We start from the raw sequence: 27,290 nt of genomic DNA, 5'->3' as shown, positions 1-27,290 counted from the left end.
AACTGTTACAGGATGCGGCTGTTAGGGTTAACACTGTTTTCAAGACAACGTGATCATATAACACTGATTTTAACTGTGCTGCATTGGCTTCTATTTTGTTTTCACATTGTTTTTAAGATCTTCTTGATGGAAGCTTTACACAACCCAGCCCCTGTGTATATCAAGGATTTAATTCCTCCCTATGAGCCTGCACAACAACTTAGATCACCTGATATCAGCCTTCTGATAGTTCCCATAGTGACTAAAGGCCATAATGCTTTTGCAGTACGGGCCCTCAAATAACCCTCAAATGCGATATAAATTACAATGTGGTGAAGTGGAGGTGATCCGCTCTGGTGTGGAACTTCAACCACTCTCTGTCTACCACTAGTGAATCTTTAGGCATCTGCTCTCACACCCAGCACCCTGTCAGTCTGCACCCAAGCTGGGTGAAGAATCCAATGTTCTGCCTCACCTCCACCCAAAAGCCCTGCGCATCTGTGTCTCTGTCTTCCCACGCGGCCATCCGCCCCTCTACAGACAGCTGCTGCCCCCAACTCCAGTTATTAAAGTGTGGAGATGTCTCTCATTAGCTCGGGGTGTGAATCTGCTGGCAACCTATCAACTGTCTGGAAGCTGTCACTGATGTAAACATGCCTCCATGTCTGCACACAAAAGTATTCACTAACAGACAATGGCCTTTAATTATATGGGTGCATTATAAAGGATGTTGAAACTTTAATCCAACATGATCTAATGGGAATAAAATGTCATTTCAAAAATAAGAGCTGTATCTATCATCACAGATGATCTGATTTGATGATTAAATTTGAGATAATTAGGTACTTTGACCTGAGTGTAAAATATTATTTTGTAAGAGTGGGCCCACTTTATTATTATTACACTGGAGGCATTTTAGAATGGAATGAAATAATCTCTGCAAAACAGACAACATTTCACACACATCCACGCAGCTCACAGGAAAACTGACTCCAAGTAACCACAAACAGAAATACACAGCAACAATGCCTGCTCATCCACTTTCCAGTATTTTAGATTTGTTGCTTCTTAATTACCAACAGGCGCACACATTGACGCAAATGTCTACAGCAAACTGTGTGTGTGTGTGTATTAAAAAAATCAGTGACAGCTGTGAGACAGCAGACATTGTTCAAAACTCAAATTGCTCATGACCTCGATTTTACCTTCCCCACACTGCTGACTCCACCTTTTCTGCAACAGTAAAGCTGGAATTAAATACAATCGCTTTACCCTTGCAAACCTACTTAAGGTTTACATTGGATCTACCAAAGCTCTACCAAACCAGGTAAGTGTGTGTGGAACCAAATGGGATCGAATGAACAGAAGTTAAGACTGAACAAAGGCTTCCTGGTTAGGGGATACTTGAGAGCACCAGCTTGGGAAACTGTGCAAGAAGAAATACTACTACCTGTGTGCTCTGATGTAACACTTTTGCAACATTCATATAATTGTTCTTGTAGGCTTGACGTAACCGTAGCCAGCAGCCTGCATCTCTTTGAGGCCAACCCAGTTTATAGTGAAGTATGACTCCCCTGTGGTCTACGCTGAGCCTTGGATAATGACTTGCAACAATTCTGGCAATTCACAACAGCCACTGGAGGGATAAACCCTCTCTCTCTCTCTCTCTCTCTCTCTCATCCTTTCTCACTGCGTTATTAAGTCAACAAGATAGTGGATAGTGTGTCGACAGGTGAAACCGTAACGGCCCCAGAGACAACCTAAATGAGCCTCACTGAGATTGTATTGTCCTTGGAGCTATAGTGACTGGCCTAAATAGAGCTGAGCCATGAGACCATAAGCATGTGTGTGTGTGTGTGTGTCTGTGTGTTTTAGATCTGAGGGTAGACCCACGACGTCAACCACAGCTTTCTGTCCTCCATCACTCCCAAATCAAAGGGAAAACTCTAACAAGACAAGACAGAGGGAATAAAAAGAGATAGATGGAGAGATAAGAGGGATAAAGAGCCTTTTAGAGGGTCTCATCTGAGGGCTTAGTGGGGATCAAATGTGTAAGGACAAGCCTAGTGAGTGTATGAAGGAGCCCGGAAAGAACAGAGGAGCAGTAACAAAGAGGGAAGGTGTCTCAGGACGGGTAGTGAGGTTGAATCCTCACAATACGCTCAGCTATGATTGACATTCTTCAGAAGCTTTTAAGACCCTATCCATCACTCTGTTTCTTGCTCTGTCCACAGGTGTATGTGAACGGCGAGTGGGTGACCAGTATTGGAGAAGGGGGCAGTTTTGGAGAGCTGGCCCTGATCTATGGAACTCCCAGAGCCGCCACTGTCAAGGCCAAGACTGACCTCAAGCTGTGGGGTATCGACCGAGACAGCTACCGACGTATCCTCATGGTACGAACTTCAACACACGCACTTGTCACGACAGCGCACTCTGGGTTAATTGCACAGCCCAGGCTCATCATTCTGTAACAACCTGGTTGGATAGAGTGGATATTTGTGGCACTGCTTCCCCTGTGCTTCCAAGGCCTCATACAACACAATACATAGAGCATTTCAATTAGATCAATATGAAACAGCGCAACCGGCTGCAGCCATTCATTAAACATTTACTTTGCCAGTATTAGATTGAGAGGTGAAGCTGAGGTGTAATGGATGTCCTGTTTTTGCACGTGTTATCGTAATAACACGTGTAAAATGAAGGCAACACTTCATCCTGTTACCCACTTACATGCATTTTCAAATTAGCAAGGCTGCAGTGAGACCATGGTCCAGTTCGTCTGTTCACACGTGGCATTAAGATGCGTCCTGAATGTGACACCTGTCACCACTTTTGATCGGATCTCACTTTCCCGCTCTATATGTAACCCATGTACGTAATTTGTGTTTCCATTTGTGTCTGTGTGTGTGGCGGTTTGAGAGAGAGCGGGAGCAAAGTCAGGAGGGGCCGATTGAATCGATGAGCTGCTCACGGATGAAGAAAGATATTAGATTCTCTGTGAAATCAACAAAAATTATGAAAAAAACGCCCTAAATTTATTGTGTTCTTCCTTGGTCCATACTGCATCCTTCCACCAAGTTTTGTGGTAGGGTTCTGTCCAAAACTTTTAGTTTGACTAACAAACACAGACAATAACATGACCTTGTTGTTGGAGGTAATAACTGTAATAAAAAATATACTGTACTCTCAATCATCATGGTCCTTCACCTGCAATATTTGATCCTCCTCATCCACTTAACACTCCCTCAACACTTAAACAGTTTCATTTCTCTTATTGCACATGCACGCAGACACACACACACATAGGGGAGTGTATCCTCCCATTTTAAGTTCCCTTTAGGTCTGATTCAGGATGAATAAGGGCAGAAAAGTAAAAGAGTGGGGGAGTGGGTGAGGGTTTGTAGAGGAAGAGAGAGAGAGGGTCGACGCTAATGCTTCTGCATACACCTCCTGCTCCAGGAGCCGATCTAGCAGGAATGTCTAAATGTTTAAACTGGAAACACAAGGTGCTCTGCCCTTGCTGTCATATTCCCACTCGGACACACACAAACACACACTCACACACACTTCCTCAAATATTCCTAAGATCTCATTCCAAATACATTAGATAGCCTCCAGTTAACCTTACAAACACCTGTGAGCTTCTTCGCCTTCACCAGCAGTGAAAGTTCTGCTCAGTGTTAAACAGTTTGAATCCACAGAGATGTCTGAAGAGTTGTTTTTGGACCTTTCAGCTCAGTGTAAAGTTGGCACCGGCCTGCCCAGCACTCATGTCACCTCTTAAGCACATAGTTTAACTGAGGGCACAGTCTGCCCCGGTAACCCTCCTTTGAGAGGATTCTCTCTCTCTCTCTCTCTCTCTCTCTCTCTCTCTCTCTCTCTCTCTCTCTCTCTCTCTCTCTCTCTCTCTCTCTCTCTCATTCTCTCTCTCCCTCCCTCCAGCACTCATTCCTTCATTTCTTCCAGCAGGAGCAGGAGGGGAGACGGGGGTGAAACAGAATTCAGTTATGTGAACCTGTAGTTAATTATTGCTGTCAATGATTTGTAAAGCTGTTTTTATAAAGTGCGGTATTCTGGCAACATCTTAGGCCAACACAGGGAGCATTCTCTCACACTCTGTGTTACTGGTGTGTGTGTATGTGTGTGTGTATGTGTGTTTGTTTGTGTGTGTGTGTTTCCCTGTAAAATTGTTCCCGTGTCTGCAGCTAGTTAGTTAGGAGCTTGGGAAGGTGCAGGGTGCTTCTACCATAATTTTCATTGTTCGCACATCTGCTTCTTTCCAATTTGTAAAATTAATATGTGTAAGTTGAATGAATAGTTTTACATTTTTACGTTAACAGTGAAGTAAATAACTTGACGTATGTGGAATAATCGTATTTCAAGACACGTAGTGTATCGCAACATTATTCCTTAAACCTTTCAGATCAGTTTTTGTCTTAATGTAAACCAATGCACATTCAGCTAAATATGCATTCAAACAAATTTAGGTAAAATTCACAAACCATACCAGTTTATGTATCTGGGGATAATTACCTCTGCCATGGAGGTTATGTTTTCACCAATAACTCCAGTAGCAGCCCACACACCTTTGTGACAGAAATGTCGTACGAGGAAGAGGGCTTTCATGACAGCCAAGACCATGGTTGTCCCGTTTGATCCAGCAGCACAGAAGGAGTGAGTCGAGACAGTCGGGTCTAAACCGTGTCTCAGGAGGGCGCTGGTCCAGCCTAGCTGCAGGAAAGCCAAGGGCCCAGATTTTAAAACCATCATTAATGTATTTCATCAAAGAACAGTATAATAATTTAGTCTACAGCTCTGATATTTCATTTTTAAACCAATAATCAATGAATCAAAAGAATAATTTCAGATGAACTGATAATGGAAAATAATCGTCAATGATACTGCCTGGTTCTTGAGCCCCTACGGGTTTGTATATGCTCTTGAAGACATCACCTGCAGTTGACTCTTCCTTCAGCCTGCACCTAAAACCACCACAAATGACACGTACACATGCCATAATCACTTGACTTGAAACCGTTTCAAACACTGAGCATGTTGATACGGTTTATGTAACAACACAACGATGCCGGTGAACTTGTCATGTAAACTTGGAGCCGTCAAAACCACCTTACCTCCACCTCCTCCTCTCCTCCTCATCCACAAGTGCATTCGGTAAACAATGCAAAATCATTCCCTGTGATAAATACACTCTCTCCATTGTGTTGCCGCCAGCCATACAATAGCCTCCTTGTCATGTCATTTTGGTATTTTAACACACACAGCCACAGGCAAATCCATTAACAAACTAACAGACCACTGTCAACAAATAGAACACGAAACAAAAGGAGACAAGGAGAAGTAATATCATCAGAAATGAGGAGGGGGGGCCGCATATGTGTTTCACATTGGACAGAGATGAAGGTGATGGTGCGATGGGGCGTAAGGTGCGGTTGGTTTATTCTGGCTTTGCTCCACACCTTAACTCTTTGATGATTCTACCTCAAAGACGGTGAGCAGACACAGAGGCTGGTTCATCCTCAACCACGAGAGGAGTGAGCGCATTAGGGCAAACGGGAGTAGGGGAGTTTTGTGCATGAAATATGTGCCGAGGCCCTCCCAAGTAGGCAGGACGGATAAGGTCGGATGCAGATAAAAAGAATCCAAAGAGAGAAAGTGAAATTTTAGAGCCCAAAATTTAGAAAAGTGCCATTTTCATTCTGTCTACCCCACTTAACCCCTACGTCGCTGACATTTCTCTGGCCCACCGATCTCCACTCACACAAATCAGACCTTCTGTATAATTTAATGTTATGTGCCCACTGTAAGTCTTTAAGCTCAGCAAGCCTGTCTGAGGAGCTCTGAGGGGAGTGTATGAAATCAGGAGACCAACTCAACATCTCTGTGCTGTGTGTGTGTGTCTGTGTGTGTTAAAAGTAGAGTACACATGTGTGACTGTTTGTATTTGCTTGCTTAACGAGCATGAAGTTTCGTCTCTGCAGAGACAGCAACGAAACATAAGTGGCAGAACTAAAAACAGACTGCGTGCTACACACACACACACACACACACACACATATGCACACACACACACGCTCTGTCTCTGCATACACAGACACACACAGACTCAAATCATTTATCCGGGAGGGAGGCAATGCAGGCTAGAATTCCTTTAATCAAGTTGTTTACGATTTTGAGTTTGACGTTGGCTCACTTGGGAACATTTTCTCCCCTTTTAAGACAAAATGTGAAATTATATGAAATTAGAGGCAGCAGCGGGACTCAGGCACTTATGCACTAAAGACACCCCAAGTCTCAATATATCATTTCCATATGCAAAGGCTGACACAGGGAGGGCGGACAAGATCGTCTCTCCTCACTCTCTCTTTTTTTGTCCCACTTTTGCCGAGTGGTTCCATGATACGAAGGAGGGGGGGGGAATTCAGTGAGGGAAGGGGTCCTCTGGGTCTAGACTTGTCAGGAAGCACCTGATGTTCATGGCAGAGGCAAAGAGGGGAAAGTCCCCTGCTCGGTGGGTGGGGTGGGCCACACACACAGACACACATATGCATTGAACATTACCACCACACAGCTCATGCACATTTCCATAAGACTGACCCGGCGGACTATGATCTTTATCTTGTAGTGACACATCCTATTGTTTTATGATCTTGTAAATTGGCAGTACCCATATTTGTTTAATATTGTGTTTGATTAGTGCCATAAAGTGATCGGTTACAGTGAAATGCTTAACTGAGTTTGAATTAAGAAGAAATAAAAACCGAAATCATATATTGTAAAACTTAATGACATGGTAAGTGTAATGGAAGGAACAGTCATCCTCAGACAAGGAAAGCGTTTAAATTTAAGTGTGACAAAAGTGGATCGCTGCCTGTCATTTAGAGATACTCTCAGTTGTAATTCACAGACACCAAACATGCACCAAAGGTGTAGATTGTGTGTGATGCTCTTTCTCAGCAGCAGCTCCTCGAAGTAGTTATTACTCAAATTTGTTCAGATTAGTGCTTCAATAAGACACTTCCTACAGAAAGATTGGCTTCCACAGTGAAAAAAACCCACCAATTGTAGAGATGTGAGAGGAGATGTTACGGTACCAAAATGCAATAAATCTGATCCACAATTATTGTTTTATCATAGATGTGCAGCCTTGCCAGAGTGCTTCATGTGGTAAATGTAAATGTCCTTTGTTTGTTTTACAGGGTAGCACACTGCGGAAGAGAAAGATGTATGAAGAGTTCCTCAGCAAGGTCTCCATCCTTGGTGAGTATGTGGATGTGGATCGTAGTGTTTTTAGTTATAGTCCTGTGTTTGTGTATGCGTTTACGAAAATGCTGAAGCATGATTGTGTTTGCACGTGCGTTACCTGTTACGCATAAATCTTCAACACCAGGTCAGAGAGTCCAGAGTGCAGGCAGTTAAGTCTGCTGAGTGCCACATACTGTATACTGTAGATTAGCCCACATAAACACAGGCGCACGTTGTCACACAAGGCCCATAGTTGAGTAAGGTCTATGTGTACAGTCCTAATCTTCTGTTCGTACTAAAGCCAGTCACACTCTGCAATGTCGCTGTGTGGACAATTAAATAATGGGGAGTTAAGCTAAGCCTCTCTTTTCCCACTGGAATTTGGATAACTCCAGCCTACACAGGCCATTTAGTTTGGGGAATTGGCGAATGAGATTCATTCAGACTTTCAAAACGGACTGCAAATGGAACTGACATCTCATCCCTTTCCACTTGATCATGTGTGTGTGGTGTATAGAGTGAGGCCATGCCCCCTGTACAGAGTTATTAGCTGGCTGAGTAAACACATACACTCAATTCAGGTCTTAAGAGAATGTCTCTACAAGGTCTGCACTCTTTTCATTCACCTCCTTTCTTCCGCGCCTCCCTTTTGGAAAGCCTTGTCGAGGCCTGCATTCAAGCGCTCGCGTCTCACTTCGAACGGCTTTCCTTCTCCTCATTTCTCTTTCCGCCGCCCTGCCCCTCCGCTCTGCCCCTTTGAATTGGAGGAGGGGTAGGAGGCGGGGGTGTTTTTGTTTGTCTTTGATTTTGGAGATAGCCACGAAATTGGGTACAAGCCCTTGATGTCGTGGAGTGGAGGAGAGAAAAACAACATGTTCTTTGTCGCACAAACACACATACGGAGGCTTCAACATCCCGATGGCCAATTGTGTGTGTAATAGATATGCGTGTGTGTGTGTAGCAAGGTGATCCAAGTGGGTCCAGGCTCCTGCGAAGCGTGAAATGTAGCGTCTTTAGTCAGCACATTTGTGTATCACGTTACCTGCCGAGCTGTTAAGGATCGCCACTATAGAACCTGCTGCCTTTAGCTTGCAGCCAGACAGGGGACATCCATCTGGGGCCGGCAGACACCACGGCCCCACCAGAGGGGACACTGGACACCTCCAAACCATCAGACCTCACCTTAGTTAATCCTAAGTACATACACATTTAGACACACACACACACAAATAGACACACTGGGATCAGTTACTCAGAGTATCAGGAGACAATAGTCTGAGACAAAGAGATTCTGCTATAGTTTTACGCCTCTAACTCGTGTCTTTGTCAAATCAAGACACCGACACACACTCATCCGGACAAAGCTGAAGATGAGGAGTGTTTTCACTGCAGATAAGTCACATTGCACACGTAGATTGTTAGGATTAGCTCCCAGTAATCTGTAAAGGATGAGCTCATTCATCCAATCCTCGATGTGGAGATATTTATAAATTATTGGGCCTTGCTTTCTATAAATACTGCTTCATCCGAGTTGCCGAAAAACTCCTCGGAACATTTTTTCCCAGTGAAGATGTGTGACCGTCTGTGTTTTTGGTTTCTGTGCGAATACCAACAGCATCTAGAAATACCCCGGGCTAACCACGTCACTGTACGTGTGGTTGGACAGTCGGAAAGACAGCTGTCGCCACTGGCTCTCAGGATCAACAAAAACTGAAAAAGATCACAGGTTTTGGCAGGACTCAGTCACAAATGGTCAATTCTCCACATATTTTGCAATGGAGTTTTAAAATGTACCAGAAATAAATCTGTTCCGAGGTTTCATAGCTGCTTATCATTATATCTATATTACATTTGATATTATATTCGGTAACAGAACATTTTTTATTTTTCTTTCCCTTTAGATGTATCTTAGCCACTGAACAAACATTACCCTCACTGGCCTTCATATTTCTTCGATGACGTTTGTGCTGCATCTTGTACATATTCACTTTTACCATCAACATGCCCTGAGCAACTGTCCCTCTCATGGATTCCTTACTGTTGGTGATAAAACTTTAGATCTTAGTGTCATGGTGTGGTCAGACCTGAATTAGCCTTTTGGGGGTCAGCTCTTTGTCAACACCCCCCAAAATCAGTAGCGTCCTTCAGATTCAGGGGATATGTCAAGGTGTTTTAGCACCGCAAAGCTCCATGATGGGATTGAGGAGATTTAATGGTCCCTGATGAGTGACGGGATCTTACTTAGACACTAAGACTTGCTTAGACACACTTTCGATTATTTACAGCTGCTTTGTAGAGATAATGTAATTGACACTGTTTTTACTGACGCATACAAGTTGTCCATTCACAGAGTCCTTGGACAAGTGGGAACGTCTGACTGTCGCCGATTCTCTGGAACCAGTTCAGTTTGAGGACGGAGAGAAAATAGTGGTGCAAGGAGATCCTGGTGATGACTTCTTCATTATCACAGAGGTAAAGTCTTTGTGTGTGTGTGTGTGTGTGTGTGTGTGTGTGTGTGTGTGTGTGTGTGTGGGTGGTGTGTGTGTGTGTGGGGGTGTGTGTGTGTGTGTGTGCGTGTGTGCGTGTGTGCGCTTCATCATGAACAAGTCGATGAAAAGTTTGTTACACAAGTTCCCAAGTTGCTGATGTCATCACTTATAAACTGATAAACATGATTTTTTTAAATGTGTAACTTTAATGTGAACTTGTCAAATGCTACGATTTCGTCACTTGCAAACTGCATGTCTATCTCTCACTAACCTTCACAGCCAATACAGACGTTTTTATGATTTTATTTATTTATATGACTTTTCACAACTTGGGAAATGGGACCTTCTGAGGAGCACAGTGTGGAAAGTAAATTTTGTGAGAATCTTTGCACTTTGACAAGTCTCGTAGATAAAGGTAGGCATTATGTGTAGTGATTTTCCTTCACTGTAAAATGTCCCGTGGCCCGGGAGCGTGTACGTGTCATGAGGTAGGCTCTAGGGCTGATGTACTTGTCATCGCGCAGAGACGTTGGTGGGCTCTTTGCTGAGATCGGAACTGATCCTCATTTATTGCCACCAGCAGACAGACTACTCGCTGGTATTTCCCCGTCCTGGCCCTCAACCGCAAACTCTGTGCAGAAGAATAGCCCCCCTCACACTGCAGGCTTTGTGGACCTGGGGCCCCTGGTGCAGCTTCATGAAGTCCCCCCCCCCCTGCCTGTCATCCTACCACACTTTTGATTAACTCCATACTTACACAGCTTTTGTCAGGGTCAAGTTAAGAAGGTTCTCGGGATGGGGGCGCAATCTTCTGTCATTTTGTCCTCGCCTCCTATACTTTCCCATCTAACTCTCTGATTTACTTGAAGGTTAGTCCGTCTTCTTGAAGTTGTCACCCTGTTCTGTCAGTTACTATGTCTGTCCTGCTCATTCTGTGTTTATCAAGAGTCCTTGTGAGTGGAGCATTGGTTTCTTCGCTGTGGTTAGGTGCAGCTAAACCAGAGCAGGACTTTTATCAAGGGTGCTGTGTGATGCATCGCTCTTTATCCCTGTTTTGGGTCTGTTCACCTGTGCACTTCCACCACAAAACTCCTCCTCTCCATCCCTCTCTCTTCCATCCTTTCAGGCCTCTCTTCAAATATATACATTGCAGCTCACAGGCCTAAAGTTCTCACTTAAAGATCTAAAGGTTTCGTGAACTGTGCAGCGCCCGTGGTTCTTTTTATCCTTTACTCCAAATCAATCTAATAATCAAATCAAGCAAAATACTAAAATTATGACTTTGATACTATACTGAGTAAAATATCTCAATGCCCATGCTGAAACAATACTGTGACAAAAACCTAAAAAAATTTCATACATTTTTCAAGAAATAATGAATTGAACTTGATGTAAAAATGGTTATTATAGTTATTATTTCCCTTAATTGCCTTATGAAGAAAGTTTGCTTGTAACAAAACAAATCACACTCGTTTGACTTATATTTTAGGGCTGGAGCATTATGCGATTATATTTTTTATTTGAATGCCATACCTTACTTCTTACATTGTCTTTGTCAACATGCCATGGACAGTCGGCATAAGAGCTCTTACATTATCAGCCATGCCTCTGAAAAAACGGTTGAGATACCTACTGTCCCTGCAGGGAGTTGAAGCAGAGCTCTGCACTGACACATGCTGCTCTAAAGTATTAAGTCCAACAACAAAAATGTCTCTCTCTCCAAATATTTATAAACTGAACTGAATATATCTCACACACACTTCATATTATCCGACCATAAAAAATGTGTTGGTCAAGTTTGAAGCTTCCAGTTTTAGCCTCCCGAGGCTGCAGAAATCCCTTAAGAGCAGTTTGACTGAATCCACTCAGGGTTTAGGACCAAAATATATCAGTTGACTCATCAGTCTGAGACGTTTTACATCCTGGAGAACTATGCAGAAGGATCCTGGGGATTACAGGATGGAGAGGCAGAGGAGGCTAAGTAGTAGGTAATCAACACATTTTAGTTTACCATGTAATTCTACATGAGTGTGTCTCACCAGACACTGTGAGCATTAGAGCTTTGACAAAAGGTAGACTGTAGCCACACTCTTCACCTTAAACTTCTCCTGGACCATCAGAACCTCTTTTCCTGCTCACTGCAAATATTTCTTTCATTCTATCAACCAGCAGAAGAATTTGTCTCTTTCTTTCAGCCTTTTCTCTTGTCTATCTTTTAATTTCCTCTCCGCTCTCTCCGTCACGCTGTCCCTCCCTTGCTCTCTCTCTCTCTCTCTCTCTCTCTCTCTCTCTCTCTCTCTCTCTCTCTCTCTCTCTCTATCTCTCCATCTCTCCATCTCTCATGTAGCAAGGCCTGACTTTCCCAGAGCAGGGTGGACTGTGGTGGAATGTGTGTTGCTGACTTTCACACGGGGTCAGGAGACCCAGCCTCCCGGGAGGGAGACGAGAGAGAGAGACACAGAGGGAGAGGCAGAGAGAGAGGGATGAGTCAAAGAGGGCGGGGAGGGACATGAGAGAGGAGGATGATTAAATAAGGACCACATGTAAAGATGGAGGGAGGTATTTAACGTGACACACAGTAAGATTAGGCTCGTTGCCAGCTTTTCCCTGATGTGCACACCTTTATTTCTTTTGATCAAACTTGGTGTGAATGCTCAGTCAAAACTCTCCCATGTCTGTCATTCTCCTCCTCTCTTTCTCTCTGTCTCTTCTCGCTCTCATTTGTTGTTCCTACGGTTTTGGGGCATTAGCCAAAGACAAACCCCACAATCACTAATTACATGCTGCTGATGGGGAGGATTTGCAAAAGGGTGGTATAGAGACATCACTTTCTTTGCCTGCCGGGAGGAATGGGGCCCTAATGAAAAGTGACATGTTTACATATTTTCCTCACACTGTACAAACAAGCCTTCGGGGGCAGTGAGCACTCCGCCTCACCTTCCCTCACATCAACTCTTCCTGCTTTCTCTTCCTTCCTTCCCTCCCTTTTCAGGGCCCATACACTCAAACCCAGCACCGTGTCTGATGTGCCCTGAAATGCTGAGGGAGGAATTAAGAAACTTGTGGAGCATCAGAGAGGAAGGTGTCAGTGAGAGTTTTGAAACTTGGTGTTTGAAAAGGGGGAGAGGATGTGCGGCTTCAAGGGATGAAGAATCCGTAATATTTTCATATAAATACCAGTGCCATAAATATGCCAGATTGTGAATGAATTATTCGCAGGGAAATTAGTGAAAATGTCATTCTTCCCTAGTTCACACCAGTAAAGTTTAATAATTAATGCTGTTTTAAAAAGTTTATATCCTATATTGACATTTTAAAACATTTAAAAGCATAATGATTCAGCTTTTCGTTGGTATTGGTAATTTCACATTTCGGAACTGAATGATTTTTATTCATCTTATTTTTTTATCTTTAAAGTCAATCTATGTTATAAAGATGAAGTCAAACTAAAACCATTGAATAAAGTTTTTTCAATTCACCTGGTTCAGTCAGTTTTACGACTTGAGCTGCGTGTTAGCCGCTGGGTGAAAACTCAGTAAAATCAGGTGACGTCTGTTCGTCCTCGTGCTGTCCTCTCTGCTAATGCACCGGCTCTCGTGTTGTCTCGTATTTGTCCTTTGACCCCACACAAAAGTAATCTCACTGAAGGGATCTAAATGGTCCCAGCGGGTCCCACAGAACGGCAGTGCTCTGTGGGTCGCAGATCCCTTGTTACTGTAACCTTACATGTCCGCACAGAAATGCAATTTAGCTAATGGAGCTTAACAGTTTTATAGACTAAAGATCAATGCCGTTAATGAATTAAGTCATATTTTACTGAGTGTGAGGGTAGAGCTACAAGAACAAAGGTTCAGATTAATGGGTCTTAATTGGGTTAAACCATTTTTCAGTTATTTTCTCTTTGAAAAAAAACTGTTCAAAGGCTGTTCAATATAGGGAGGAGAGCAGGTCTTGTGGGAAGAGCCGCTGTCGTGTGTGTGTGTGTGTGTGCGTGTGTGTGCGTGTGCGTGTGCGTGTGTGTGTGTGTGTTTGAATGAGAAGGTGCAGACCCTGCCGATGCTGGGTGGCCTCGTGAACAAGCTACTCAGGATATCACCTTCCCTCCATGTCTGCTTGTCTGACTTTCTCTTTCTCCCTGTGCCTGTTGTTGATCCTGCAGTTACTACTCGCTATATGCAAGACGCTGCATTTTGACATGTCACCACGGGCTGACTCGCTCTGCTCTGTGTGTGGTATGCACGTTTAGGGACGAGTGGGTGTGAGTGTGGATTTTGGTTAAGGGATGTAGGGATTGTTACGTGACCAGCAATACCAGTTAGCAGGGATGATTTCCTACTTGCTCTCTTATGTTGGCTCTCACTCTTCCTTTTTTCTCTCCTCTCTCCGCAACTTGTTTAGTACTGACTCATTCATTCACTCATTTTCCTTTCTTTCCTATCTGTGCCTTTCCCATTTTGTTATCTTTTGCTTTTTGCCAGTCCTCCGCACCCTGTGTCGAGCAGCGTGGTGTGGAGGATCCCTGATGTTTACAAAAAGGAATATCTTTGGAGCTGCCCTGGCTGGTACAGTCTGAGATGGTTATCTAGACCACACTGGATGAGGCCTGTTCACGAAGGAACTACTGTACATGATGGTGCTGCACTGTCTCACTTTCTTTGTTTGGACGTGAAAGGAAAGGAGAGGAATCAACTGGTTGTAAACACAGGGGCTTCAGTGTATCCCCATTCACATCTTTCTCTGTTTTATACCACCTTTGTGCTTGAGATGCTTTGTTCTGTTTAATTAAAAGTTTAATTAGAAGAGGCCGCAGCAGTGTTTACACTCGAGATCACGCAAAGTCATATAATTTTATGAAATGGCTATATGCGAAGTAGTCAAACAATTTACTTAAGTCAAGTGCAGATAAATAAAGAAAGATGTTCTCAACTAAAAGTCAAAGTACCACATTAACGTTTCTTTCGAGTACTTGCTTTTAAATATATTTTGTATAAACTATAGATATACTTAAAGTTAAAAGTAAAAGTACTTGCCTAGTGTAGCCTATTCCTTAATGAAACGGTTTGAAACATCATTATGACTGAGTTTTTGTGGTGGCCTCCACTTAAACCATTTCAGGTGTTTCCTCTTCACTGGGGATGCTGCTGCTGCAGGAGGCGGGGTCTAATCACTGATTGGATCTTTGGACCAGTTATTGATAAGTTTAGAAAAAAACCCAATGTGAACATGTTAAGTAATTCTTTAAAAAATATAGTGAAGTGGAAAATACATTTGCTGATATAAGTACAGATACATGAAAAATGTTGCTAAGTACAGTAATGAAGTAAATGTACTTTATTACATCCCACTTCTTCTCCACTGCTTCCTGTTGCATGCTCCTGAGGCGTTAGTCAGCAGAACCTGTCTCAAGTCTTCAGCCTCGTGCTCAGTGCAGTTCAGATAACTGTCCTGGCTGATCAGTTCAGCTACTGGAACTGACTGATCTTTAATCAGTGGCCTTAATCAAACAAAGTTCATGCAGTAGCCAAGTGACTGAGGTTTTGGCCGCCATCCTCGTCATCCCTCAGGCTCGAGTTAAAAACACACACACACAGAGAGAGAGAGAGAGAGAGAGAGAGGCAGAAAGAGAAACACTCACTGTGTTGGTCTAAGATGTTGCCAGAATAAAATAAGTAACTGAACACAGTCCAAGTGACACAAATAACTTTCACCCTCTAATACTATGTTAACATTACTTTTAATACTCATATAATGATGATACTCACCACTTCCTTAAACAGGCATAAAAACATGGAACTTATTCAAATCACTGATTCTTGAGAACTGGAGCTAAACAGGTTTTTAAGGGATCCTGTTGTGCTCATTTCCAGCTCTGTATTCCAGTAAATCAGATTTGACCTTGATTTAGGGTTTTAAAAAAGTCCTTATATCAAACTGTCTGTTAAGTGGACCTGCAGTTCTGCATCTATCTAATAATTCCAGAAATCTCTGTCTGTCTGAATGTGGACCTTACATCTCAAGAACCGTTCATCTTATTGGCTTCACACTTGGCATGTGTATTGTTCAAGGCCTCAGGAAGCCCACTGTCAAATTTGGTGCGATTTGGACACGTGATACGTTCAATTTTAATAAACTTTAAATAAACAGACGACCAGCGCTCTGAAGCAGCGGCGGCTGTTACTCATCAACGTAAGTGACGTTGTTGATCGTGGTCAAAAGCGTGTTCTTGACAACTGATTCTCCACTCAGGGGTTCTGCGTACTGAGTCGAGCTTCGCCGACCTTTTAAATAAACACGTGAACAGCTCCTTGTGCAGCAACCCGCAATTATCACAGGCCAAACAAACAGCCCATTCCAAACATTTAAGGTTTAGGACAGCCACTGCACTCGTCGGACTAAATCTAGCAATATTAGCTCAGCTCTCCTTTAAAAGCCCACGTTCTTCTGTTTGGCTGAACATCTGGAGGTCTTTTTAGTTTTTGTCTCACGTGGATTATTTTTACATGTTTACCTGAAACATTAGCCACAATATGGACATCTGAAAATGTAACATTATATACATGAATATGAAAATAAAGAAAAAAGCATAATAGGTCAACTTAAAAAATGATAAACACTGAGTATAGCTTTTACTTTTGGAAATCTGGATTTTAAGCAACCTCCCGGCTGTAACAGGTTTTCAGATTTGTTTTGTCAACACTGTTAGATGCCAAAGAATATATATCCATTTTATAAATTTAGTTCAGGAGAGATAAAAAAACAACCCTATCCTCTTGATTTCTAAAATCCTCCATGAACAAAAACACACATATCCTCCTGTTTATCATGTACAGTTGCCAAGTTATATATATATGCAGAGTACAGGATTTAAAGAATCCTGAATACGTACTCTAAAAATCATCAGCCCATCTCCAATCCCCGACTCTCCACAGCTAAATTCACCCTGCTGTGCCGCATGTTTTGTGGTAATGGCACCGCGGCACAGTTTGGCCGGGTACTACTTCGATGTGACTCCACAGTTCATTTCAGGCACAAACTGTCTCAGTCACACACGTCCCTTTCACTGAAATACAGTCCCAGCTTTGTATGTCTGCAGGGAGTTGCTGGCAGTTTTGGGTGTTTCTCATTAAGGCTCATTATATTCATATTTAGCATTATTAGCCTGGTCAGCACACGGAGCAGCGAGAGCAGAGCAGAATTAGAGACAGTGAGAGAGAGCATTGGAGCGGTCAAATCTGTTTTAGGGGGATGGTCCAAGACAAGCTGAGAAGTTCCCCTTGCTGACTTTTTACCTGCTACCAATTACAGCTGAACTTCAGTACATGTGAAAGTCTAGACATCGATACCACATGTTAGCGCGGGCATCTAGAAGCATTCAGTACAACTCTGAAAACTTTGTCGTAGCTAAACTTAAAGACCTTTTCAAACGTGTGCTCGTTCACATCCAACAGCTGCAGAGATATGACAACATGAACTGCTATCATCTGTTGGGCAGAGTGAACGGAAATCAAATTTCCTCCCTTAGACATTTTAGATGAGTCACTCTCTCACACACACAAACACACACACACACACACACCGAACACAGTGGGTGATGGTAATACCCGTAGCATAGTTGGTCATAGGATCCGTCCAGCAGACATCAGCTGTTCCTTTTCTCACTGTATGTGTGTATCTGCATTTGCATGTTTGCATTTCATTCTACATCCATCTGGATCTGCGTGTCCCTTGTTCTCGTTGCTCGGCTCTGTGTGTGAGTGTGTGTGTGTGTGTGTGTGTGTGTGTGTGTGTCTAAACGCACAATGTTCCATGTGAGTTAGCACGGCACCTGCTACTGGCCCATCGTTGCTATCATTGTGTTGCATCAGTGTTTTGGGGGTGAGTCTGGGACACTACGTTGGAGCTCCCTCAGTCTTGAACAAATCAGTTGTTTCCATTTTGTGGGTGAATGATGATGAAGGGGATTATGTGATGGAGACACTGAGGAGTTCAGGCTCTAAAAGGCTTAGATGTTTTGTATGTATTACACTCTGGAGGAAGTCTAGCAGAACAGATTTGAATTTTCCCTGTTGGAATATGTGAGTGTGTCGTTTTGAGTTCCTGCTCGTACGCGTCCCACAGAGCAGGTGTCCGTCCCACAGAAGTGGGCTAAATCCTGTGCACCTGTGTTCTTATGAAGCTGAGGAATTTCTCCACAGCTTAATCCTCCTGATGAGTTTCAACCCCTCGCTAAAAAACCACGACCCCCCTCTACCCCACCCTTTTTTTCTTCCATCTTTCCCAGCAACACCCGTCCTCCCTCTTGCTTCCTCCTTCTCATCTTGTTCTTTCTTTTCTCTTGTCTCCGTCTGTCCTCTGTGTCCCCCTGACTCTCCTTTTCTTTTCTGTCTGCAGGGAATAGCCTCTGTTCTACAGCGCCGGTCTGACAATGAGGAGTACGTGGAGGTTGGACGCCTCGGACCCTCAGACTACTTTGGTGAGTTTAGTGACTGGCTCCCATATTCGCAGATCAAAATCTATCGATGGTTTTCATCATGTCGTCACTCTGGCATGTCGTGTAGCCGAGTCAAAACTAAAGTGACTGAAGTGTAGCATGTTATGCTGCGTTAATTTATCTGTATAACTATATAGCTGTAAATTTCACATCCATCCAGGGATTTTTAAGCAATTTTTTGTCTCTAAAACAGTTTGAATTTACTGGATAGTAGAATTAACCAACTACATAAACCTGTACTCCAACAAAATCTAATTTAGTCTGAAAAAATTATTATCAAATATTTTGCTGATTATTTTCTTGATTAATGGTCAATCATTTCTTCTGTATCACAAAGTCAGATGACAGAACATGTTTATGACAAGTTCCCAGAGCCCAAGGTGATGTCATGTGTTGTCTTAAGAACAGTATGAAACAAAACGTTATTTATAATCATATTAGAAAAAGAAAAACTATAACCAGAAATGTTTAGGCCTAAAAATTATGTAAATGAAATGTTGGCAATTAATCTTTCTTTTGTTTGCTCAATTCACTAATCACTTCAGCTTTAAGCAAATTACCAATTTTTTTCCAGTTTTTGCCATTTCTGTCAACAATTCAAAATATGAGTAAAAGCATGTGGAATTAAAACACAATATCAGTGTCATCAGTGATTTGGTCCTTTAGTTTAGTCTCTAGATGCAGAAAATAAAAATAGGAAGCAGACATTAATCAAAGATGCTGATCACAAGATGGCATCAGAATGATTTATTACACATTAAATAATAGAGAAATGGCTTGTATGCAGATTTGTAACACATCTTCTCTCCCTCCTCTTCTCCATCCCCCAGGTGAAATTGCCCTGCTGTTGAACCGTCCCAGGGCAGCCACCGTAGTCGCCCGCGGCCCCCTGAAGTGTGTGAAGCTGGATAGGCCCCGCTTCGAGCGTGTGCTGGGGCCGTGCTCAGAGATCCTCAAGAGAAACATCCAGAGATACAACAGCTTCATTTCTCTCACCGTGTGACAGGTCGGCCCCCGTAGGGCCCCACCAGCAGGGGAGGGCGACATCAGCATCAGAGTTTTGGTCGGTGGGTGGGACGGGATGAGGATGTGGGGTAAAGGACATGGGTTTTACATCTACAAAAACAGGGCACACATTTCCTGCCTTTTTTTCCATTTTGCGCATTTCTTTCTTTTGATCTTGTGCACTTTGACTCGACCTGTGCTGTCACGTAGCTTTATGTCAACAACAACATGCAGGAGTGTGAAAATCTGAGCGGGGACGGAGACCATTCAACTCATTATGTTCGAGAAGTGAGCCGAATATACAGCACAGCGTGTCGACTGTATATGAAGCATGCTTCTAGGATGACAAAGACTGGCGTTTGCACTTGTGTGAATTTATGAAGGATATGGATGAATTCAGGAAATAAGAAGGAAGTTAAAGTCATGTTTACGTGCGGCGGGAGGAAGTGAGTTCACGTTTCTTTGCTCGCTGGCTGTGCTTTGCCTTTTTTTTTTCACTTCTGAGTGTGTGTGGTGTCATTTCTAGGTCAAACCAGACCAGCACTACACAGACCTCTGTTCCCTAAAATTGTAGATTTAGAAGAAAACAAAAAAGTTCTTGCTTGTTTCATTCATTTTCAGTCTATCCTAAGTGTGCTTTTTAGGGGCTGTTAGAGGCACTGATATATGTTGAGTTAAGTTTTTAATGTGTGGTGTGTGGCAGTCAAATTCATTCACTTAGTTGCTTTCTTTTTCTCGAGAAATCCTCTTCGTCACAATATTCCCCCGGAGCGGTTGGGTCCGAGCCGCGAGCCGTGTGGAGCTTCCAAAGTCGCAGTAGGGTTGTCAGTCCGCACAAACGCACACAAACATGACACACACTGACATGGAACACACAACCATACTGTATATGCTTACCCTGTCTCAGGACTAAATGAATCTTCAGCTCACACACACACACACACACACACACATGCGCCTGTGTGTCCTACCTGATGCTTTTTTAAGCTGCTTTTGTTCTATGTTATATTGCTAGATGAAAGCTTTTGCACCACTTTAGAGTTCATAACATTGAGTTAATGCAGCAGTTTGATTCAACTGTTTTTAAGAAATGACTTCTACGCTATAGATATATTAAAGAAAAAGGTAAAAAAAATTATAACTATATGTGTCTATATATATATTTATATATATACACACACACTTGTGTTTCTTTCCGTTGATCAACTGTAATCCGTCTAAAGTTGCACAACTGACCCAGCGACTGATGTTGTATAAAACGGGACCTTAAGAAACAAATCTTTCTGTATTTTCTCTCTCTGTATCTCTTTCTTTCAAATATCAAACCATCTTGACAAAATAAAGATAAGCCTCTGAAATCCTTTTGATTGGAGTCATTATTTTCTCCTGATCAGCCCCCTCCCTTGTCCCTCAGTGAGTGTGACGCCTGTTCACATTCTTGCCCCCTCATTTATCCCAACTTCTGGCATCCTCTCATCCTCTCCTGACCGGACTTAGTTCTGTCGTTCCCTTCATCTCATCCACCGGCACTTTCAGTCCACACCCTTGCTCCCATAGATGTTATATCTCTATTAATCTCCCCTTTCTTTTTCTAGGGAAACTGTCCTCTTCACTCACACTTTTCTAATTCTTCCCAGAGCTTCCATACCACCAACAACCCCCCGCTCTCTGGCTGCCTCCACTCTGCTCTTTATCCTTCTCACATTAAGCTGAGTGTCAGTCATCCGTCAGTGGGAGCTGTCAGAAAGCCTCAGAGCTCCTCCCAGTCAGTTTACACCACAGCGGAATAAAGCCTCTACAGCTTTGACACATTCCTCTTCATCTTAATGCCCACTAAATCAACTGAGGAATGTGCCCCCTGCTCGTCGACATGGAGTGTAAGACCCCCCCCCAACAAACACACACACACGTACACCTTCTTTCCTTTGACAGTAAACACACATGAACTCATAAACACACGTTTTGAATTTGGGTTTTTCAGCAAAAGGCAGGAAAACCTTTAGGGGCCGACAAGATTTGTCAGAAGTAATATTTTTATGTGCAGCCACTAACATGTAGCACACACGTTTTATGCTGTGTCTTTATTTCAGACCTCACTGACTCGTCATTTTAAAACTGCTGACTCTTAAAGAAATCCTGTTTTCTTGGATCACAGTTTCTGTCACTTGGCCTCTTTGAAGTTGACGCTGCTCGTGTTTCAGTTACGCGGCAAACTAATCTCACAGCTTCAGAAACATTAGGTTAAATTCTCATATGGCTGAAAGGTCTGGAAAAACCTCTAGATGGTGAAGGTTAAGAATTAACTTTAAGGGTCCACTGAAGATGTCCCAGTCTTAACAGGTACTGAGCTCAAATGTCCATCTCCATGACAACTGTGGCTCATCATTGGATGGAGTCAGTGTGAGTTTATGTGGATGGAGAGACTCCGTTTACAGAGAACGCCTCGAAGTACCTGCAGCATTCCCAACCGCTGTGCCCCTTCCAAAGAAAGCATTTTTGATAACATTGGTAACGCCCAAATGAAAACCCAACCTGAGCTGACCTGAGTTAGTGTCTGTGTGTGTGTGTGGGCCAGTTGAAGTCTTGGTACTGTCGCATGAGCATCACAGTGAAGCCTTGGTATCTTGGCACTGTGCCCCTGTGAGAATAGGAGCGCACAACCAAATACATACACCTCTACACACTTGGTTCCTTCATAGATCCATTTATGTCAAATAGCCCCCGTGTTCAGCCACCAACACACACAAGGTCAACAACGGCCAATCAAAACAACAAAATGGAGAATCGCTGATCACAACCATCCAAAGCGTCTCAATTTTAGTTGAAAGTATCCAACGTGGAAACTGCAGGTAAAGTGTAAAGTAATTATCTTTCCACTGTACATTTATTTTTGTTAGACGTCGTGTCACTTTGTCTCAGCAGATCACTTGCGTGCAGTTAGTGCGAAGCATTAAGAGAAAAACAGGGTTCCAATTTCTTGGCCCATAATCCACCTTTCCAATAAATTGCAATAAAATCTGATCTGTGTTTTTTTTGCGTAATCCTGCCAACAAAATTACAAACAGACAAATTAGAGTTAGGGTCTCGACAACCACTCATTGAAAAAGAAAAGAACAGAAGCACAGACAAAAAGAAAGTCAGGTTGTTAGCAGTTGTAGAGATGTTTTAACACACACACACACACACACACACACATTCAACAGCATTTACAGCTCTTCTATATGCAGCACTTTTCTATCACACATTTTTCTCAATCTGACAGAAACAGCCGTCAATAATACAAAGCTCTGTCTGTGAGAGGAGGAGAGCGTCAGTAGCAGACTTAGGAGGATAAATGACCCCAACTGCACCATCACCGTCCTTCCTACTCCCCCATTTCATTTTGCTGCTGCAGCTTGGCTCTACTACAACTTCCACCTACTCCCACATTTGAGTATGTTTATTGCAGGAGTCTTGTGTATTTTGTTGTCCAAACAAACAAAAGACTCAGTGAGTTGGTGGGGAGGAGGAGACGGAGTAGACGGAGAGGATGCAGCGGATAAAGGAGGAGGTGGAGAAGGAGATGAACATGCACCCGGGGGAGGAGGAGGAGGAGGAGAAGGAGGAGGAGGAGGAGGAGGAGGAATGTTAAGAAGTGCTGTGCCAGCTTCAGTGACAGGGTCTCTAATTCTTTCACTTGGTTTTCTAAGTGCACTCCCGAGTGGTGTGAAGTCCACTGAGAGGCACTAAAATAAATTTTAAAGAATTTGTCCCAGCATGGGAAAATTTTGCTTAAGTGCACCGCCCCCCCCCAAATTGTTAAGTTTTATGTAACAATTGCCAAGAAATTTACAAGATAAGATGGCTGGGAATTATCTGGCATGTGTGTGTGTGTGGGCATACTTTCATGTCTATTCATTGCATCCCATAAACAGCCACAGCCACCCATGGTTTCATGAGAGGATGTTTTATTTGGTAGTGCATATTTAGATGTGACACAGTAAGTGTGTAGCTCTTGGGCGTGCGACCCTCACCCTTCGTCTTTAATTTCTCCCTGATTCTCCCCCTTTTGTTTCCTGTCCTCTTCGCCCGCACTGTGTTCCCATAGCCGATATCTCCACTCCCCTCTATCCCCTTGTCTGGGGAGATCCAGGCTAATTAAAATGCCTGCCAACACTAGGCTACAACCTCCATTGATTCTCCCTCCTCCGTGATCCCCACACCCATGGTGGAAAGGAAAATCAACCCCCAACCTCCTGCACTAATGACCACAGCCTTTGATACGCAGCTCTTTTCTTGTCCAGATATATTGGGTGTGGCGACCTGACTGTTCCAGAGCAGGGTCAGCCGGGCTGGGTCGAAACTCATGGTCCAGGGGCATCTCATCTCTGCCTGCTCTCCGCTTTAGCTGCTCTGATTCTCAGCTCTAATCGTGACCTTCCGGGGTCACAGGTCAGCACCCAGGCCTGGCCACAGGTGACTGAGCAATAGTGAGGCTGATGGGATTGAAAGGTTAGGGATGGGGGGGTCGGGCCGAGGTCAGGGGGAGAAGGAGAGTCAGAAATTGGGTCAGGAGATCATCACAAGGTGCGGTTCAGTTCAACAGCAGCCGCTTTGCTAATAATGACCAAATCACGCCTTGGTCAGACTTTAGCGATACTCAAGCAAAGTTCGATAAATGAGGATTCCACTAATTCGGCTTTGCAATTGTTGACTGAAGAAAAGAATCTAAATCAAATCTTCTATCCACGATGCGACTCAACCACTGAGAGTTTGGTTTGAGATTTGGGTTTGTTACGATAGTGGCAGAGATGAGGAATCAACAAGTGACACCACTTGAGGCACTTTATCAGACTTTCAGTTCCATCGGAAGCCGCAGAAGACTTTATACAACTTTGTGTAAAATCACAGCAGCTCTCCTTTGAAGAGTCAATCTTCTGTCTCATGAAACTAACAACTAACGGCCAACTGTAAGTAATTGAAATGATTTACTTTATTATGTCCTGTCGCTGTCTCTGAAATGACTCGTCCATTGCTGTTTGTCCTCAGTAGGAATAAAGAAGAAAAAGAGAAGGCGATGAGATACCATCTGTTTGTTTTTCTGCCTTTCTTTCCCAAGCTTGTTATCGTTCCTCATTTCCTGCTGGACGACAAGTAAATAATTCACATGTATACATGTACCAACACCGAGTCCAGGCCTCCCTGCCTCGCCTCGATTTTGGCCTCAGTTTCAAAGCTCTTCCCAGCCAACTCAACCTTGGTGACTCCCCTCCGAACGACGTGTAGAAAAAACAAACAAAAGCCCCAAATGTTCTCCCGGCGTTCTGCGTGCTCAGAGGGGGGAAAAATGGGTCAGTAGCATTTTTCTGACTGAGATATTCCATCGTGCACATGACTCTGCAATCTCCTGCCCACGTTGATCCCGACCCAGCACAATCCATCTCTTCACTTTGGCCCTGACTCGGCTCCCAGGGGAGGCAGCTCAGCAATTGTCTCAGTTGTTTCTTTTTTTTCAGTGCCTCCTACTCTCTGAGGAACCGTTTGGGGTTTTGAGTGCAGATCGTAAAAGTAGCCGAGCTCTGTTCTAATCACATTAGCAAGATGAAGGAATGCAATGAGCAAAGAGTCCCAGTCGGATTGTTTCGGAAATGAGCTCCAAAGCTCACTCAGATATGGATCCTCGGCTTTGAAACATTTCAGATGGATGGATTGCTTCAGTCTCTTGAGATACGTGCACTCAAAGCATCTTTTCCCTCCAAATCCATTTTCAGCTTTTTAGGTGTGATGCTGCAGATTGGAGCGGGTGTGACAATCTACAACTGCCCCCCCCTTGGGATATGTGATTGCTTCACTAAGTAAATCCTCCCATCTCAGAAGATCCCCCTCATCCCCCACAACACAACCCCTCGCTGCAGGTGTGCAAAGTCACATGGAAAAAAAGGCTGTCAAGGCCACCCTAGACCTCCAAAACCCTGCAAAGCCCCTCCTCGAAGTCCCCCAACATCCCGGCTGTACCCTGAGCAATGCCCCCGGGGGGTGAGGCAGTAACTGGGGAGCCAGTGGGAGTCCACAGGGGTGACTTGGCGCTCTCTAAACCCTGCAAGAATGTGTGGATTTGAGTGAGTGCAGTAACCAGAGAGCACTCTCCCCTATCTTTAAGCCCATAATGGAGCCACTTCCTGTTGATAATCAGTTTGTTGTGATCTCCCTCCGCCTTCGGGATTTTGACACTTCATCTTGAGTCCCAGGAGAGAATGGAGAGGTGTTGTTCTGGTTCTGCTCTGTGTACCATAATGACAATATGGGCTGGCATCAAAGGCTTGGGGACCAAAAAGGGTTATTTTTCTAAATTGAGTCGTGGATGCTGCAACAAACCTCAGGGATGCATATATGTACATGTGCACCTTCATCCTGTCATCCTTCATTCAGTGCATATAAGTCACGTGCCATCAAGGAGGACAATCCCATACTCACTTCAGGTGTATGTAAAAGCACACCTGAAGGAGTATGGTACCCTGGGGCTGATGATACGATAAGTAACCAGGTGCACCAGAGTGGATTCTCTAACTCGTCATAATCACCCTCTAGTTTAGGTTTTTTTTATCCCTCAGCTCTGTCATGGATAGCTAATGTCGCTTAAGTCGACCATAGAAATCTCTCCTTAATCCCCCTGATACACAACCCAGCCCCCTCTCGCACACACACATCACCACTACCATCATTATGACCACCAATGGTTCCCCTATATCTCATGGTCCCTCCACCAACAGTGGGTCCATGGCTAGTGACAGACAAGGAATGGAGGAGGAAGCGTAAATGACAAAGTAAAAGCCCAATCTGACATGCCAATTGGAGTAATTATGGGCTTAGAGGCTCCTAATAGATTTCTGAGGACAGCTTTGCATGCACCCACCGAGAACTGAGCTTGTCTGTCATGTGCCCTATACCACCAACGTGGTGCTGATGCCAATGCCGGTGCCTAAATGAGAACTGGTTCCACAAATTTCCAACAAACAGTCGCTGAACCAAAAGTCGGAACCGCTGGTCAAAATCTTTGTCAAGACTTGACTGAAAGCAGCAGCAGCAGTGAGACGCTTTCTGATGCCTCCAAATACGTGATGTAATGAGTGACGAAAATGAAGATATAAGCAAAGCAGTAGCACAATGAAATTAACCATCCAAGTAGAAGTAGCCAATTCTGAGTTGACTTTGCACTGGCAGTGCAAGTAGAATCAAAGAGAGGTCTCGTCATTGAACCCACTGATGATGATTTTTGCTTCAAAAGTGGTTTCTGTTTTCACTTCCACCTTTTACTCATGATATTAGATTCTTGCCATTTGTTTGCATGACTTTTCTCTGCAAGTCAAAGCCATTTCTTTCCACTCGCCGTTGCTGTACAATCCTAAAAATGCTCATATGTTTATTATGAGTGTGTCCTTGTATATGTTTCCTCATTTAATCTCCTTATTTCAGGGCCGTTATTTTCCCATTGGCACCAACAGAACTCTTACAGTACATTTGTGCCACTATAATATCTGCACTTCATACATTTTCCTCCATCCCCCTGGGACCACAGGAACACAAGGCAGCTCTGCCCCCCCTCCCCTGTCCATTCCACATCGCCCCTGTCCCGGCTTTGATGTCCTCCCTCCATGAGCCTGATTTCTGACTTTGCCGTTTTCTCCCCTTCTAGCCGACAAACCCGCCGAACATGGGGACGCAGTGGGAGTTCCCAGAGTTTTAGGGGAATTGAAGTGCAGAGAGGAGGGGGGGGGCGGGTTTGGGTCAGACCACCACAGAGCCGGGGAGACCCCTGTCTTCCTCCACGTCGGTTCCCACCGCTCCCAACACGGCACACACATGTTGAAAAGGTCAGGCCTTGATAGACAACAGAGCACCGGCAATTACGCTGTTATTTCTCAGTGGCTGGAAGTCCCCTGTTCCCTGTGTGTGTGAGTGTGTGTGCAGAAAGTGAGAGTGCTTTTTTTTTCCGCTGGAGAATAAAGAGGCAGTGTTTTAAGGGAAAAGGAGCCAGAACAGGGGGAACAGGGAACTGCATGTAAAGACTTGTGCCCGGATTGCTT

At 43.8% G+C, this 27,290-nt stretch overlaps 1 protein-coding gene across 4 annotated transcripts in view; it reads left to right on the top strand.

The window, feature by feature from the left end:
• The window catches only part of prkar1b (protein kinase, cAMP-dependent, regulatory, type I, beta), a 60,603-nt gene extending 40,018 nt beyond the window's left edge, over positions 1-20,585 (top strand). For all 4 annotated transcript variants that reach the window (XM_035181587.2, XM_035181584.2, XM_035181585.2 and 1 more), the window contains 5 exons: positions 2,214-2,372; positions 7,197-7,257; positions 9,593-9,714; positions 18,123-18,204; positions 19,053-20,585. In XM_035181587.2, the coding sequence (XP_035037478.1) occupies positions 2,214-2,372; positions 7,197-7,257; positions 9,593-9,714; positions 18,123-18,204; positions 19,053-19,225 (597 nt within the window). In that variant the 3' untranslated portion in view covers positions 19,226-20,585. The remainder of the gene's footprint in view (positions 1-2,213; positions 2,373-7,196; positions 7,258-9,592; positions 9,715-18,122; positions 18,205-19,052) is intronic.
• Positions 20,586-27,290: the final 6,705 nt, after the last annotated feature.

This window comes from Hippoglossus stenolepis, chromosome 16 (assembly GCF_022539355.2).
Source record: "Hippoglossus stenolepis isolate QCI-W04-F060 chromosome 16, HSTE1.2, whole genome shotgun sequence".
NCBI classification, from domain to species: domain Eukaryota; kingdom Metazoa; phylum Chordata; class Actinopteri; order Pleuronectiformes; family Pleuronectidae; genus Hippoglossus; species Hippoglossus stenolepis.
This window is presented reverse-complemented; position numbering and strand designations above follow the sequence as displayed.